Genomic DNA, 17,879 nt, shown 5'->3' on the forward strand with positions numbered 1-17,879 from the left:
ATGTTGGAAGGAACTTATATTTTTCAACGAACTTGAAAATAATTTAATTGCAAGAAACTAAGGTTTCATGCCTTAATATATTTTTGGAATTTATTCAGATGATTGCAATGTGAAATTATATGATTCAATTCAACGCTAGCTAACATAAGAAGAATAGAAGGAAAATGGAGCAAATACCAAGATTTAACTACCATTATATATCTAATCTTCAAAACTATTGGTATTATATGCTAATTGGATTAAGGATAAATGGACCCAATCTAGAGTTAAAGATCAGGAAGTAGCATCCTCGTCCAATATTTCTCTCGATCTGGATGGCAGTAGCATGTTAAGAGAGATTAACCATCAATAGTAAATTCTGAAGAGTCATGATGATGCACAAAATGTCCAGACGTTGACTAACGTCTGAAGAGTCAAAATCAGACCTTAAGTCCATTGGGTCAACTCGACTTAAGGCAGCAGGACAACTGAACCGTTGATGGTCCACCACATATTCCCCTACCTGGGAGGTTGGCTAGAGGAAACCAGCCCTGCAAACACCCTTGGCATGAACAGATCAACCATGGGGTCTTCAAAGGAGTAAGGGGGGTCTGCACAAGTTCGGTCAATGCCTTCGCCCAGAATTGGGGAGGCAGAAGCGCCAAATGACCTATCGACTTAATCCCGAAACTTCTAGAGAGATCTCAGTCGGCTACACATCTCGAAGTGTTTAAGCCAGTTTGAACTCCACGTATCTAAAGGAGGAAACTTCTCCTTTAGAGTCTATCACTTCGGCAAGATATCTACGAAGAATCCTTGAACTTAGGAACTTCCACTTATCAAAGATCCGAGATAGACTCTAAGAGAAACTCTAAATACTCAAGAGAGGAAACTTCTCCTTTGGTGGGACGGCGACCGCTCAACACCACCACTAAACATAGTCGGCCTAACATCGCCTATAAAAGACCCCCTACATCGTCCTTCACAGGACACGATCTCTTACCCCTAAAAGATCACAAGAAACTCAGAGTTCTCACAACTTGCCCCCCAAAAAGGATCAATCAATATTCATTCTTTTACTGCAAAGAGCCCTTTGCAGGTTTTCCCCCCTTTTTGAACAGACGAATAGGAGTCGAGACAGGAGTTGGAGCAAGGAGTCGGAGCAAAGAGCTGGTGCGAGGAGCAAGGAGCAGGAGCGAAAGAGCAGAGAACCAGAGCCGGAAGTAGGAATAATCGGCGGAATCTAACTCTATAACAGAATATTCAGGCATAACGGAGGTTGTCATGCATCAACTCCTTTTTTCGTGCTGATATAACGGAATGCCATTTTTTTGACATCAGTAGTGAGGAGTTGTCTGCGAGAAGTATTGTGTTCATTGAGTCTATCTAGATTTCTCTGGAGAAGGCGCATCGGAGTTACCCGATTGAAATTTTACTTTACCTTGATTATCACATTACCGACTGACGGTTTGTTCGATGATTGGGTTGATGAACAAAATCGAGTTTTGAGTTGTATTGGAAGTAATGCAATTTTAAGATGTTTTTAGAAATATATCAAGACAACCAGCACAATTAACAAAAATTACTCTCACAAAATAGAAGCATTAGGCAAAATTTCTCGTTTGAGAAAAATGATGCGGCGAAAAATGTTCAAGATGCGGAAATTATTTTAGTCCAAAGAGATCCTAGAATATTTTAGCCTAGATAAAGAATTCAAAAGAAGTAAAAGTTTGAAAATATTTTTTATACAAAAACCAATGTATTAGGCATATCGCCGCCAGCTGGCGACAACACCAAGGTACTGCTCGTATGCTTTTGGAGGGACTTGAAAGGCACGTTTATTAATGACATTAATTAAAAAGTAACTGTTGAAGACACATTTTAGAATGACATTAATTTTGGAATAAACACGATAACATTCTAATTTAAGCTGAGAATGAAAGAGGTTTAAAACCCGACACATCCTAATTTAAGCTGAGAATGAAAGAGGTTTAAAACCCGGCAATAAAGAGGTCTAAAGTCCGATAACAAAGAAATCTAAAGCCCGATAAATTATTACATTATTTATAACCTAAATGACGTAAGATAAATCTATCTTGATAGCAACTGCTTCTGCCCGAAGGGTTTTAAGCATGACAGCTCTAGGAAGAAGAATAAACCCTTTCTTTTCATCAGTATCGATTATCCTCAAATACAGAAAGCTTGGATTACGTAATGTGTGTAGTAGTAACCTCCATGGATCCCTCCAAGCTTCGACTTCCGAGTCTGAAATTCCTGGATTGCCAAACAAGGTTTTGGAATCATTTAAGGAAGAATTTGAGATAGGATCTCATGTGATTAGTTTTGAGACGGCGGGGGAAATCGCTAGGGTTTCTAATGGTTCTGTTGTTATGGCCATGGAAGAAACTAAAGTCTCGTCTACTATTGCTGCTTCTGCTAAAGGAGATGGAACTGGTGACGTTTTACCACTAACTGTAAGTGTATTTCATCACAAAGTTCGGATTTTTTTTGTTTAAATTTAGGGTTTTAGTTAGGGTTCATTCATGGCTCCATTTATGCAGCAATGTTACCTTTTTGAATTTAGGTTATCGATTTATGTTTGGTAAGCTGTATTTTGTGTTACATTTAATTGGTTTCAAATCATCTATCTATCCCAAGATGAGTGATCTGTATAAACAAGCGACTGGTTTTGCAATTTATACATAGCACCTGAAATCTGTCTACGACGAAAGTTTGTTATACATTATATGTCCGAATGGAACTTCATAACTAATAGACTTGGAGTGTTAGATACAGAGCCGAGTACTCGGATTTGGTTTACATATCATTTCTTTGGTTGATTAAAGGTTCCTAATGTTCAAATTTGTATCTTTTTGTATGATTTCACCATGGACTAGAATTGGTGTAAGAAGTCTGCGTTTTTTTAAGCGTGATCTAATGTGTTTTAGTTTTGTTATCAGTATCTTTTTTTTTTCTTTCCCGTTTCGTAGGCTTCTTAAACTGCATGGTGCTTTGATGATTTCAAGAGTGTTGTTCTTAGTTCTTTTCTGCTTTTGAAAGGTTGATTATCAGGAAAAACAATATGCTGAAAGGGTAATTCCTTCGATGTACATGAGAAGGGAAAGTAGATTCAGAGAACGTGAACTGTTTTGTGGTCGTATTATTGATGGATCAATTCGACCACTTTTTCCTGCAGGTTTCTACCACGAGGTCCAGGTATGTTGCTGTTACTTACTTTCTCTTCTTCTAGTATCAGGGGTAGAACCTTCTAAATGTTAAGATCTTCATTGGTATTACCTGTTTATAGGTAAAGGCAAGTGTCCTTTCTTATGATGAGAAGCAAGATCCATATGTAATGACAGCTAATGCCACATCTGCAGCTCTTATGTTATCAGATATTCCTTGGGGTGGCCCTATCGGCGTCATACGTATAGGAAGGATCTGCGGAAAATTAGTTATCATTCCTAGCATAGATGAGGTACTGCTCTAAATATACCACCTTTTTTCGTTTGCCTATATGAGTATAAGCTAATATGTACTGTCGCATGTCGTGACTTTGTTATGTTCTACATGTGCATTTTGTGTTCTAATATATCATTATCAGTTTCTAGACTTGGTTTGACTGCTCAGTGCTCACACAACAGAACACGGACATACGATTTATTTATGTTTGTTGAGATTGCTTCCTTTTGTTACTTTTTAATGTCTATTCGATTGGATATACTGCAGCTTAGCATAAGTGATCTCAACTTGATGTATGCTTGCACCCGAGATAAAACTTTAATGATAGACGTACAAGCGCGTGAAATTTCAGAGCGAGATCTAGTAGCAGCTTTACGGCTTGCACACTCTGAGGTGAGTCAAGAGACTCACATTAACTTCTTGTTGTTGTCTTTTATATCCTTCATTAATGAATTTGTGTTAAGTTGGTGAAATTGATTATTAGGCAGTAAATTATCTTGAACCCCAAATTAGATTGGCTGCCAAAGCTGGGAAACACAAGAAGGATTACAAAATAACCCTGGCAACAGAGAGAACACTTGAAAAAGTAAAGAGCTTGTCTGAAGGGCCAATCGAAGCTATTTTTACTAATCTGACATATGGGAAGGTGAAAATCTCTCTCTTATTTTTGTTTCCTTTTAGATGACCAATTTGGAATGTTTGGTTTACACTTGTTCTGTCTTTTTTTCCTTAAGTAATTACTTCAAAAGGATCTTTCTTTTGCATGCAAAGAGAACTGTTTTGTTGATGTTTTGCCTATGTTGCCGTGACAATTTCTGTTAAACTGATGATGCTAGGTGTGTTTTATGTCTTGATACAAGATGAGCGAAATAGTCGCAGACAACTATTATGTTATTTTCTTTCTCAGTAGGAGACCCACATGCTACTTAAATGGTCATAATTGGTTACCTTGCTTCATTTTTGTTGTTATGCCTAGTAAGTGGTGCAATAGTTTTTGTAATAATTTACTTGCTTTCCCAATTGCTAGGTGGTTTTCAGTAGCGTTTTATTTATTATTCGTGCCATTAAGGAAATTTCATTTTGTTTTGTGTCATTTACATTCAGTTCGAACGTGGAGAAGCGTTGGATAAAATTACACAGGATGTGAAAAAAGTTCTCCAAGAAGAAGAAGATGAAGAGAGCTTAAAAGTTCTTCCAAAGACTGTAGACACAGTGAGAAAAAAGGCAAGTTTTTCCACTAAGATATACAAGTTCTCTTATTTCTTTTCCTTTAAGAGTGTGTTTAATGTTTTTTTTTTGAAAATTGGAATTAATATTGAAAAGAATAGGTGATACAAAAGCGAAAGAGAAAAACAAAAAGAATAAAAAAGAAAAAGAAAGAAAAAAAGGGAGGCTAAGAGGATTTAAAGAGGCCTAATGATGTATCATGATAGCCTCCCTATCGGATACAAGACCAAAAGAGAGAATAACAAAGCCCAAAAGATGTATCTATTGTAGTGAATCAACAGGCTAAGAGGGTGTGTTTGATATCACCTAATTCCACGGAAATAAATGGATTTCCATGGAAATATGTATTTCCACCGTTTGATACGAAGTATAATTCTATGGTTTAATTCCTTAGGAATCTATTTCCACGAAATAGTCCACTTTTAATTCCTTGCTCCCCCTAGGAATTAGTTTCCGTGGAAAGTCAAAAATCAAAAGAAAAGTATTTTAATATATTTAGATACATGAAACCTAATATTTATCTCTAGATATGTTCGGAATGACAATTTTGCCTATAAAATTTAGCAAAATACACTTTTACTTATACATTGGGCAAATGACATTTCTGTCCTTTTTACGAAATTGTCAAAGTGCCATTTTGGCTTTATGTAACCAAAACTACATTCTTACCCTTTTATAATATCAAATTGACATTTTACCCTTATGTTGTCAGAATGACATTTTTAGCCGTCTGTGGTCTAAATGACATTTTTACCTTTATTTTGTTAAATGGTATGCCTACACTTTTGCATTAAAATGACATTTTTACCCTTTTATATTAGTAAATTTTTTTTTTTCTCCATACGATATCAAATTTACGTTCTCATCTTGTTTTATTAACATCTTGATTCTTGACATTCTTACTCTTAAGAGCAAAGTGACACAAGGTTAAATAATTTATACAACATAGCGGCAAAAATATTGTTTTGACAACATAAGGTTAAAAATGTTGTTTGGACAACATAAGGATGAAAATGTCATTTTGGCAACATAAGGGTAAAAATGTCATTTTGACAACATAAAGAATAAATAAAAACTCATAATTAAATATTATATTCGTAGAAGTTAGTTGTCAACCGAATAACAAAGTGCGTAATTCCATGGAATAATAAATGCCTATCAAACGAAAGAACTCTTATTTCCACATTCCACGGAATAAATTTTGGGGAAGACTTTACATGGAACTCTTTTATTTCTATAAACTATTTCCATGATATCAAACACCACCTAAGGTCCTTCATGAGTGCATTCAGATTGGTCAAAAGTATATGATTTGTAAATAACTAAAGATTAAAAAAGATCAAAGTAATTACTATGTTTTTGTTTAATTACAGTTTGCTCTTGGTATTCTTCGTTTCCTTTATGATTCCATTATATTATAATTATTTCAAAGCAGTATACCTTAGATGTTAGTGTCTCGTGCTACCTTTCATATCGCCTTGAGACAGTATAAGTGCATTTGGCTTTGGATGCAAGTTCTTATGCTTCACCCCAGTTAAAACATTTTGCCTTTGGTTTGATTGATGGAAGCGGCTGAACAAGATTTCATTTCCTCTTCTTAGGTTGTTCTCAGTAGGATTATTGAAAAAGGACTTAGAGTTGATGGAAGGCGTCTTGATGAAGTTAGGCCTATTTACTGTGAATCTGGTAACTTATCAATATTTCATGGATCATCTATTTTTTCGCAAGGGGACACTAAGGTTACTACCTTCTTTCTTCAATTTATATTTATTTTTTTCTACTACTTTGAAATCTGCAGAAGTTGTATTGAACTCAACCTTTATCATTATATCAGTTATCTTCATTGAAATTATAACTGCAGGTTATGTGCACTGTTACACTCAGGCCACCAGGAGATGCTCAACGCCTGGATTCTTTGGTTGGTCCCCTCAGAAAGCGCTCTATGTTTCACCACAGTTTTCCACCCTTTTCAATTAATGAAGTAGGCAAACGAGGTGGTTCAAATAAGCGTGAAGTTGGGCATGGTATGCTTTTACATTCTATTTCATGTTAATTGCATTATAGTAAAAAAAGCTGAAAATGACTTATGGAAAAGAACACAATTAGTAAAAAAGTTGTATTGCTTCTTTCAGAATTAATATTTTTTTTGAGTATTGACAACATGGTCATTACGAAGGCATTGATACATCGATACGATGTGATGAGCACGGTAACTGCCGAATTACTATTGACGTAAAGCCCAACAAAATTAAATGGCCTATAGCTGACGAATGAAATGGCGTAAAACCTACATAATCTACCTTATTTATATCCAAGTTCAATAATCCGGGATTTGCAGTTCCATAGGATCGAACCTGGGACCTCCGCATTGCGGAGTAGATGCACTGACCAACTGGGCTACCAGTTGTTGGCAGAAATAATTTTGAAATCATTAGATGACTTGCTATATATAGCCACGTGGGTAGTTACTGGTGAGTGTAATTGAGGTACCTTGATAATCAACCTCCTAATCTCAAGGACAGAGCCACATTAATCATGTATTACTATTTAATAATGTGAAGTGTGTACGTAATAGAAGCCAATTTCTACATAGCAATGGAAACAGTATTTTGTTTTGCTTGTTGAAATCGGGTTGGACATATTTATCCCACGACAAGTTTATATTAGATGTTTGTGCATTTTTAAAATGAGGCAATTTTAATATCTAATTCCTCTCTGTCCTTTGTTCTTGTCTTATGCTTGTAGGCACTCTAGCAGAGACAGCTTTGCTTGCTGTCTTACCTCCTGAAGATGAATTCCCATATACTGTTCGTATCAATTCAGAAGTCATGGCTTCAGACGGTTCAACCTCTATGGCAACTGTTTGTGGAGGTATTGTCCTTCTCCTGTATTTTTATGTTTTAATGTGTCATAACCAAAAAGTCTTTGGAATCATTCGAGCTTTCTTAGGTGCGGAGGTTAAATTCTTACAAGTGTTTTTCTGGCAATTGTTCCAGTTCACAGGAAACTAAAGATAACCTGGGATACGCTTAATTATTCGCTAACTAATATTTCTTCACTTTTACGACTGATCTTAAATGACTTGCAATATGATTCCATGACTATATGGTCGCCTAGGATAGATATATCCTCATTTGGGACCTCATATGTGGATGCATCCACATATTATTAATGTAATATGGTATTAATGCATAGTTTAAAGAGCATTTCTGCATAAAAATTAAAGAGATAACCTGTTATAACACTCATCAATTAACAGGAGCTAGTTGAGAATTTAGTAGGATGAGAAACCGCGAACTTACAAAAAAGAGGATACAACATGTAATAAAATGTGAAATTGGATTCATGTCGCCAATCCTACAAAAAGACATTCATTTGACTTCCCTTAGCTTTTCAAAGAAAAACTGTTGTCACTCCCAAGTTGACAAGGCGTTTTCAGCATATAATTAGAAAACGAATGTCATAGAAATAAAAGATGAAGAGAAAGTATTAAAGGGTGAACAAGAGTAGTTAATATCATCATACAATAGTAAATTTCCTAGTGGCCAACATCTCCAGAACTTATCTGATTTCGTTAACGAGTTCCCGTTTTGCTGAACATGCCTTACTCTGATGCTCTTTGCAGGAAGCATTGCTTTGATGGATGCTGGTATTCCATTAAGAGAACACGTGGCAGGTGTTTCAGTAGGGCTTATTAGTGAAGTTGATCCATCCGGAGCGATTAAGGATTACCGCATAGTGACAGATATATTAGTAAGTGCGGCCATTAATCTTTTTCAAAGGTGTTCTGTTGAGATTAAAAATAATCAATATACTTTCTGAAAGATTAAAACCTATTTCCAAAGGCCGGTGTCACGGGGAAATAAAGAAATTTTCCGGGGTGTGAAGTTTTGGGTGGAAACAAAAAAATAATTAGTTTTTTTGTTTCCCCAAACAACCAAATTTCAGCTTCTTCTTCCTTTCATCATCTCCGGCGAATTCCACCATTTCCGGCGACAATTTTTTTTTTCTCCTCCATTTCCGGCGAAGGAGAGGACCCCTTCGCCGGAACTCTGGTTTCCAGACGAAACCAGATCTGGTTTCGTCTGGAAACCAAATCAGACGAGTCTGGTTTGCAAACAGACGAGCTCCGGCGAAGGGGTTCCTCCCCTTCGCCGGAGACAGAGAAGAAAGAGAGAAAAAGAGAAGAGAGAAGAAAGAAAGAAGAGAGAGAGAAGAGAGAGAGGGAGAAGAGAGAGAAACAGAAGAGAGAGAGGGAGAAGAGAGAGAAACAGAAGAGAGAGAAACAGAAGAGAGAGAGAAGAGAGAGAAACAGAAGAGAGAGAGAAAGGAAAGAGATGAAGTCGCCGGCCGTCACCGCCAACATCCGGCCGGCGACTTTTTGTCGGCGACCTCTAAGGTGCGTTTGGTTTGGGGTTTTTTTGGTTTTCCACCGTCTTCCCCGGAATTTTTTTTTTGCTTTCCTCGAAACGGTGGCCCAGGAAGATGTCTGTTGTGTTGCTATAATGCTATGCAATGTTGTCAAATTGTGAATCGTGTCGCAAATTGTTTTTCTAAATCGAATCGTGTCTATTAAAAACAAAATGTAAGATGTTCTTCTTCTGCATTCTTCATTATAATGAAACTAAGAAAGTAAAAACAGTAAAGTAAACTAATACTAATAAAAATTAATAAGTAAAAAATAGTAAATTAATTTTAGAGTTAAAAAGAGAGTATTAAACTGTAAAACAATATAGTTAAAGTAAAAAATAATAAAATATTAAAGATTATAATTGCATTAGTTGTAATAGATTATAGTATAATGCTAAAATAGATTATAATATAATACTAAAACAGATTATAATATAATACTAAAACAGATTATAATACAATACAAATAGATTATAATATAACAACTAAAAAATGTGTTTCAGCAAAAAAACAAAACAAAAGTTATAAAATTAGGGCAGTTTCCAGAGAGGGAGAAACCCTTACCTGCTGGTTCTAGAGATAAAAAGTGAAAAAAAAATGATTACAAGTTTATAACAACTTACCTGGTTCTAGAGAGAGTAGAAGAGAGAGAGAGTAGTGAGAGAGAGACGTTAGGTAGATTAGTTTCTAGAGAGAGATCAAGAAGAAAAAATATGAAGAAATTTATGCAAAAAAAAATTATGAAGAAACCGTAATCTTGTTTGAAGGTAAGTTTCCAATTTCTATAAATAGTTTCGTTGTATCTGATAGAAAATTTTCAACTTCTCGACTGGAATTAGAATCGTGGGATTCACAATGAATCCCACGATTCACGATTCTGTTACGATTTGGCATAAAAATCGGACGATTTTTGTAAGTTGCGGTTTCAAAACCGATTTGAATCGATATCCTCACGATTCGATTTATATCGTGCGATTTGAATCCCAAATCGCACGATTTTGACAACACTGATGCTATGCCTTACGGGCAGAATGTCGTTTGGCTCTGTAAGAACCCGATATGAAGTTGTAGTCTTTCTCTGTTCTTAGTTGCGTAGAATTGGAGTATGTTCTTTGTTAATATGAGAGCAAGTTATTTAAAGCAAGGAATGAAATGTCGGTTTCGGTGGAAATGTCGGTCCGTTTCGCTCTGTGTGGAAATCTTACAAAGGGCTAATATGTGACAAACTGTTAATTTGAGGGTTAATATGCAGTAAAACAGTTGGATTTGGGGCTAAATTGAACTGTTCGATGAAAATAACACACATAATAGTCATATGTTAGTTTAGGGGCTAAAATGAAATAACAGAGTAAAATCAGGGGGCTAAATGACATAAAATTAACTTCTGAACAGTTATAATAGGGGTTAAATGTTAAAGATGTAAAAACAAACTAAACATCAAAGTTCAAACTCGATGTACCTGCTTAGTAACAACAGTAAGTCTCCTAGTAAACCCTAATTTCTAGATCGAACTTTCGTGTATTATTTCTTAAGTTCTAAAAATTTGAAACCGGAACAATCAACTAAACAAATTGAACTTTGATCATTAAGTCTTTACAAGAGGAAAAAAACCCGGATAAGGAAAAGCTCTGCAGCGGAACAACCACAATTCTCGCCGCCAACCTCCATTGGGTGGTGGTGAAAACGGTTATTTTAACTCCTTTTCGTATAATCCTAGGGATCTTGCATAAAACTCTCAGGTTTTTCTATACCATTACATTCCCTTCATCATCCTTCATCTTCTCACCCTAATTAACACCTATCCCTTCACTCTCAATGGCTAACTCTAAGAACACTTCCACACATTTGTCTGAATCTGATATCCTTTCATTAGAACTACAATACCTTCAAACCACAGAACCCACTCCAAACATCTTACTAAACACTGAACAAAACCCATCCCTCACCAGAAAAATCAACAACTGCCTAGTCATCAAGATGATTTCCTACCGGACCGAGTTTTCACGAGGAAATTTAGCGCAAATTGGTTTTGGTTTTTGATTCGGCATTTTCAGATTTGTTAGTTTTGTTTGATTAGATTTTGGTAGATTAGGGTTTGGAAAGAGAATTGTTGTGGGATTTAGATGTAAGGAATAACTTGAAGAAAGGATTAAGAGTAAGATCAAATGGAAATTTAGAAGATAGTATTATTATAGGAATCGAAATTGAGAGGATGTTGAGTGAGAGAAATGGAAAAGACATGATTATGAATCGGGAGCATGGACGACGGTTCCCCTGTGGTGGTGGTTCTCCGGTGATGGGGGCGGTTCTCCGACGATGAAGACGGTTTTCCGGTGATGAAAACGGTTTTTCCGGACGACGACGACTTTCCGGTGAAGACTACGGTGGTTATTTTAGTATTAGTATTTGTATTGGTATTACTTTTTGTCGACCTTTAGGGTCTTTTCATTCGCGACCTTTAGGGTCTTCTCATTCACGACCTTCAGGGTCTTCTCATTCTCGACCTTTAGGGTCATTTTATTAAGTCTGTGTCTAGTCCCATTTCTTTCTCTTCATGAGGCACTTTGCATTTAAAGGTATGTAACTCTCATGAAGTTTTCAAAGGAGAGAAATAAGAATGATGTATCATCCATGTAAACAATGTGATTTTGTCACTTATTAATGGAAATGGTTCCCTTAAAAAAAACTAAAAAAAAAAAAGATTGAACTTTCGTGAAGTTCGACGCCTCCTCTCTCTCTCTCTAGATTTTTTTTTCAAATTAGGGATAAATCTCTTGAATAAAACCCACTTCCAAACCAGTAAAGAAATCCATAGAAAAAATCTGAAGAAATCCATTGAATATATTGAAGGTATGAATCTATGATCAAATTAGGGAAGAAATCTCTTGAACAATCCACCATTGTTTCGAATATATGGAGATTTCGTGCAGATTTTGACCGAAATCTGACAACAAGTTTATGTAAGCTAGATTTCGTGTCGGTAATGTGAAATACCGAAAAATTTCAGTCATTTCGACCGAAATTTTTCGAAATTTCATTCCTTGATTTAAGGAGTCCTTTTGTCATTTAGTTTTAGATGTCGTAGCTTTCAAAATCTAGGACTGCTTTTTCTGGAAGCCTTGACCTACCTGATGATGTTTTCTGTCTGCTTTGGGATTACAGGGCTTGGAAGACCATCTGGGAGATATGGACTTCAAAGTTGCAGGCACCCGGAAGGGAGTAACTGCAATTCAATTGGATATGAAACCTGCTGGAATTCCTTTGGATATTATATGCGAGTCATTAGAGCACGCACGGAGAGGTCGCCTTCAAATCCTTGATCACATGGAACAGGAGATCAGTGCTCCTCGTACTCAAAATGATAGGAATTCTCCACGATTAGGTTGGAAGATTTGTTTTATTTTGGTTTTGTTACGATATCTATTAATGCCCTCATAATATGGTTTATATATACGTTCTAATTGCTGATTAACTTGTGGATTAAAATGTATGACCCATCACAGTTAACTTGAAGTACAACAATGACAATTTTCGACGGTTGATAGGACCTCAAGGTGCTCAACTGAGAAAAATTGAAGAAGAAACAGGTACTTTTAACCCTTTAATTTGTTCAGGAGTCATTAGTCTGCAATTTAAATTCTAATGAATGATCCATGCATCTGTTTTATCTTGCAGTATGAGTGACTGAGTTCTTTGCTGAATTGAACTTTTTTGACTTATTTGGTCTGTTGAGATTTCATGGTTATAGGCATTTAGATTCTTTACTGACCATGTTATCTGATAATATCTCTTAGTTATCATGCATCTTAATTCTCATTTTATTGCTTTTGTTTTACGTTTTCTTCTGTTTCTTCGCTTCTCCGGTCGAATTTTCTCTTCCTTTAAAGTGTCGGCTAGACTTCGTCCTTTTTGGGAGATTTGCTGTTTGCACTCCCTTTCCTATAATTGACTTGTTGTTTGGACTCCCTTTTCCCAGAGTTGCATTTTGGACTCTCTTTTTCAAAATAAAAGGTTAAAATTAACTGTTCCAAAATAATAATAGGTGAAAATACTGTTTTACCCTCTTCTTGAACTCCTCTTTCTTTCTTTCTCTCACTAGAATCCTCAAAATTGAATTAGATTTTTTTTTTGAAATTAATATCATTCAAGTACATCAAAATGATCAATTTCATAACAAAGTCAAAACATAGAAACCCCATGAACGAAAATTCAATCAACAACAAAAAACCCACCAATACTCACAATCTAAAGCCCTGACCAGAACTTAAAAAACAACCCAATCTTCTGATCTTTCAGCCATCAAAGAGACAAAATGTTCTTACCCACCACCATTACTAGTTTGAAACAAAAACTCTTAAGAATTAAACCCTTTTTCTTTTAATTTAATAGTCCTTTCATAATCTTCACTCCACAATCTGTTCGTAGATTTCTTCTTGGACTCTCCAACTACAATATTATAGTTCTTCTTCTTCTTCATCTTTGGGAATTTGACTTGGAGGCATTGTTTAAGAATCAGAGAAAAATGAAAAGGGAATGAGGAAGATGATAAAATTTAATTAGATTGAAGATGCCCGGTAAGGGTTTAATGAAAATAATAGAGAATCCCTTCATTACTACTAATACTAGTAAGTATCATTTAATGTCTGGTAAGGGTTTTAGTGGCTTCATGGAAGAACCACAAGTTATGAATTTTAGTGTTCAACAATTCAATTTTGATGAAAACAAAAATATAATTCATGATGTGTCATTACCCAAGAACATTGATCAACTTAATCATCAATTCAATTCATGGTGAAGTTGAAGTTTTATCAGAAAAAGATGAAGTTATTATTTCTATTTAGCCAAAACTAATATTATCCATGATATTTAGTCATCGTCTTGATTTTTGGTGATTGGGTGGTTTTGGGTATTAGGGTTTGTATTTTTAAATGGAGGAAGAAGATGAATTAATAAAGTAAGGAGTCCAAATTGCAATATTGATAATGTAAGGGTAAAGGGGGAATTTTTTTAAGTATAACTTTAGAGACGGAATATTCCCGGATGATTCCGTCAAAAGGGAGTCCAAAATGCAACTCTGGAAATAGGAAGTCCAAACAGCAAGTCAATTACAGGAAAGGGGGTCCAAACAGCAAATCTCCCGTCCTTTTTCTTTTTGTTCTTTTTGAATACATATTTTTGTAATCTATAGGAGATTAGAGGTTTGTTGCAATTATTATTTAACAAAACAATTGTGTAGAGACTGATTTATCCGGATCCTAAATGTCAATGGTGTGTTGTAGGATAAGGCATGCATTCAATCTAAATTTGTCTGGAAGTCTTAATATTTCCATGAAATATTTAAGTTTGTCGGGAATACTATATGATTATGAAAATAATAGAAATGTTGTTAAAGCATTGACTGTTATGGGAAAATTTGTAGGTAAGCAATAAGCCAAAATTAATAGAAATATGCTAATCATGTTTCTCTTTCTTCTATTTCCAAATTAACATTGTTACGAAATGACAAAAATTCAGCTGACTTACAGATTGTAATTAGAGATCATGTCAGTTAGTCCAAAAGCCCGAGTATCTCAATTACCGGTTGAAGTTTGAACTTAGTACCATGAGGGTGAGACTGCATATATTTTTATGCCCAACATGTTTATTTCTCCAGTTCTCATGTTGCGTGAACTATATGATTGGCATTCCGAAAAATTGTACTGTTTGGCTCGAGTATGTTCACGAGAAGTACTTTTCTACTTGTTTCTCTTGTGATCCCTTTTGCTGGTTTTCCAGCAGAAATGTGTTGACGAGAGGTAATTTTGGATGGATGGATTTCATTTGGTTGGAATCTCCCATTTATTTGTTTTTGGTAGTTTGCATTCCCTTTCTGTTAAAAAATGTGTATCTTTTCAAAATGCATTTATGATGTTTCAACTTTCTAGGTGAATTTAGTTTCATCGTCTGAAAACTGCGAATTTCGTGCATAACTGCTTATAATATTTTATTTGATGAAAAAAGCTGTGTACTTGATGATTCATTCTAAGGATTTTAGACCACCAATGGTTAAAAAACGTTTGCCTACCTCAAGGCAGTTTGTTCCGGAAAGCAAAGCCCGCCCTTGAAGCAAATGTCTCGATGCCGCATCGACAATGCGTAATAGGAGTATACTAGTTGTTTTAGAAGAAATAAAAACATAAGATAGTGTTTTTTCACTTTCATACAATATGATACAGAATTAAGGGTTAACAAAGAAGAAATATAAATGGTGTTACTTCTTCTGTTGCATAAACTTAGTCAATGCTTGGAGGAGTTTGCTCTTCGGATAATTGTGTCCCTCGGAATGTTTAGAGCTTTAGCTTATTTGTTATATATTTTTCATACAGGTGCACGGCTTTTTGTGAGTGATGGGACACTCACTATGCTTGCGAAGAATGAATCAGTTATTGAAAAAGCACAAGAAAAGGTAATTTTTGCTTTTTGATCAATTTCCTCTAAAATCTAAAATTTTCTGGTTCTGGTAATTGTTGGCTTGAGTGCTGGAATATCGGAATCCGCGACAATATTACCAGATAAAGGTACCTGAATTCAAGGAATGAAACTTCCCGAAATTTCACCGAAATTTAGCGAAACGTTTCCTAAAATTAGATTAGGTGCACGAAATAACACTTACAACTATTTTCTGCATAGTTTCCACCGAAATGACGAAACTTCCACCGAAATGGTTGGAAATATCGAAATTTCCACCGACATGATGGAAATTTCGACCGACATAGTAGAAATCTAGCAAAAAAACGGAGAAACTAATACTAGAAACATCCCTTCCTTCGTCTTTTTCATCTTCATTTCTCTTGCACCTCTCTTGATTTATATAATTATATGTTATGTTTTTAATGGTTTTTAAATCTATTTGAATGATTTACGCCTTGACTTAACTACCTAAATTGATTTTATCTTAGTAATACCCCTGATATAACTGTGTAATTGACGACGCCTTCTCAAACTAACAAAGTTTGTTAACTATTACCTATTATCAGTAAGAATGTTATCTTTTGGTTGTTATAGCCAAAAAGTTATAAAGTTTACCCCTGCAAGTAATTGTTAATACTCCCTCAAACTAATAGATAATGTTAAACATCATTTTTATGCTTCATTATGGTTTAATAATCTTGTTGTACATAACTGCATCACATTTCTATCATTTCTGTAGATTTGTAAGATTTCCATAAAACGTTTCAACGAAACATTTCCACTTTTGGACCGACCGAAATTTCTACCGAAACCGAAATTTCATTCCTTGCCTGAATTCAAATTCAATTTCAAAACTTTTTAATGGAATAATCTGATTCAAATCGAGTTGTTAGATATATATTGACAGCCTTAGTCTTGGACTCTTAGTTGCATCTTCCCGAGGCTACCTGGTTTAGGAAAAACATAATTTACTGTTCGGGAAAATGTAAAAGACAATCAGCACGATGCATAGAATAATCTCCACAATGAGCCATGAGAGGATAATGTTTTTTCCGGTCTCAATGAAGATTTATTTTCTCATCTTCACTACTGAGTTACTGACGGGGCTTTACATTCTAGTCCTTTGGTTGGGCTATTTCATCTCTAAAGAAATAATTGCAGTTATTTTATGATTATGTCCTGGTAAAGTAATCTACTTTCTTTCAGGTTGGTTTTATTCTTGGAGGAGAGATCGAAGTTGGAGGAATTTATAAAGGTGTTGTGACCGCAGTTAAGGAGTCCGGTGCTTTTGTGGAACTTAATGGAGGCCAACAGGGGTTATTACATGTATCGGAGTTGTCACATAATCAGGTAAGAATATAGTTTTTGATTGGACAGATTTCCTAATTTAAGTTAGCAATAATTTCATACGAGGTTTCTTTCTTCGCTTCATCTTGAGCGTGTCATATTTTATGGTGTTCTTTTCAGGTCTCTCGAGTTACCGATGTAGTATCCACTGGCCAACAACTTACATTAATGTGCATCGGCCAAGATGTCAGGGGTAATATAAAACTATCACTCAAGGCAACATTACCTCGAAACGAAGTGAAAAATGTGGTTCTTGAAGGTTCTTTTGTCCCTGCAATACAACCACCTAGTGCCTGGGTAGCTGTTGAAGATGTGCCCATTTGCGACGGAAGCACACATTCTACCCCAGAGGAGTCGCCAATAAGCAATGATCAAAATCAAGAAGTTTCTTCCGTGTTATCACCGTCAATTGTAATTTGGCCTGCTGCGGAGTGTGATGAACATGAAAATTCTTTTGACGTAGATGAAATTTCGAGACAGAAAAATGACAAGAGAGTCAGAAGTCAAGTGTGTACATGGTCTTCTGAATCCGATTCCGAGGAAGATGAGAACAATTGTAGAACATACAGAATTCAACGGTGTTCATGGCCCACTTATGGATCGGATTCCGAGGAAGAAACACGGGTGTAAATTTAGTATCCGGACGGACCAACAAACCGATCCGAACATATTTGGGCGGCTTGGGGACCAGTCCAAAATGGTTCTATGCTGTGGTGCTAAGCACTTAGAACTCTGAATCCTGCTATCTGGGTTCTGACTACTGGTTTGATGGTAGGACCTCATCATTTTTTTTTGAGTTTTAGAATTTTGGATATCTAGAAAGTTCATCCAGACTCTCAACATGTGCTGATGAGAGATATATGGTTTGTATATGCTTATTTGTTTCAAAACACTTTTGTTGAGAGAAAAAGTCTCAACATGTCCATAGGCTATTTTATTCCGAGTAAGCTCTTCGGTGTATTTTCACCCAACCGTTGAATGACTTTATGCTTCATGTTTTATGA

At 35.7% G+C, this 17,879-nt stretch overlaps 1 protein-coding gene across 2 annotated transcripts; it reads left to right on the plus strand.

Moving 5' to 3' along the window:
* Window positions 1-1,849: 1,849 nt before the first annotated feature.
* On the plus strand, window positions 1,850-17,879 carry LOC147535947 (polyribonucleotide nucleotidyltransferase 2, mitochondrial-like). 2 transcript variants are annotated; one of them, XM_086639932.1, is made up of 15 exons: window positions 1,850-2,453; window positions 3,040-3,195; window positions 3,287-3,457; window positions 3,709-3,834; window positions 3,926-4,087; window positions 4,546-4,665; window positions 6,270-6,407; window positions 6,530-6,692; window positions 7,414-7,539; window positions 8,294-8,421; window positions 12,241-12,460; window positions 12,582-12,665; window positions 15,444-15,523; window positions 16,735-16,878; window positions 16,996-17,879. In XM_086639932.1, the coding sequence occupies exons 1-15, from the start codon at window positions 2,112-2,114 to the stop codon at window positions 17,503-17,505; spliced, it is 2,670 nt and encodes an 889-aa protein (XP_086496058.1). In that variant the 5' UTR covers window positions 1,850-2,111; the 3' UTR covers window positions 17,506-17,879. The 2 variants fall into 2 exon arrangements, with proteins under 2 accessions (XP_086496058.1, XP_086496059.1); XM_086639933.1 differs by having other exon boundaries at window positions 2,062-2,453; window positions 3,360-3,457.

The sequence above is a fragment of the Eschscholzia californica genome, unplaced genomic scaffold (assembly GCF_041429995.1).
Source record: "Eschscholzia californica isolate CP2 unplaced genomic scaffold, dmEscCali1.0.p SCAF_5, whole genome shotgun sequence".
NCBI classification, from domain to species: domain Eukaryota; kingdom Viridiplantae; phylum Streptophyta; class Magnoliopsida; order Ranunculales; family Papaveraceae; genus Eschscholzia; species Eschscholzia californica.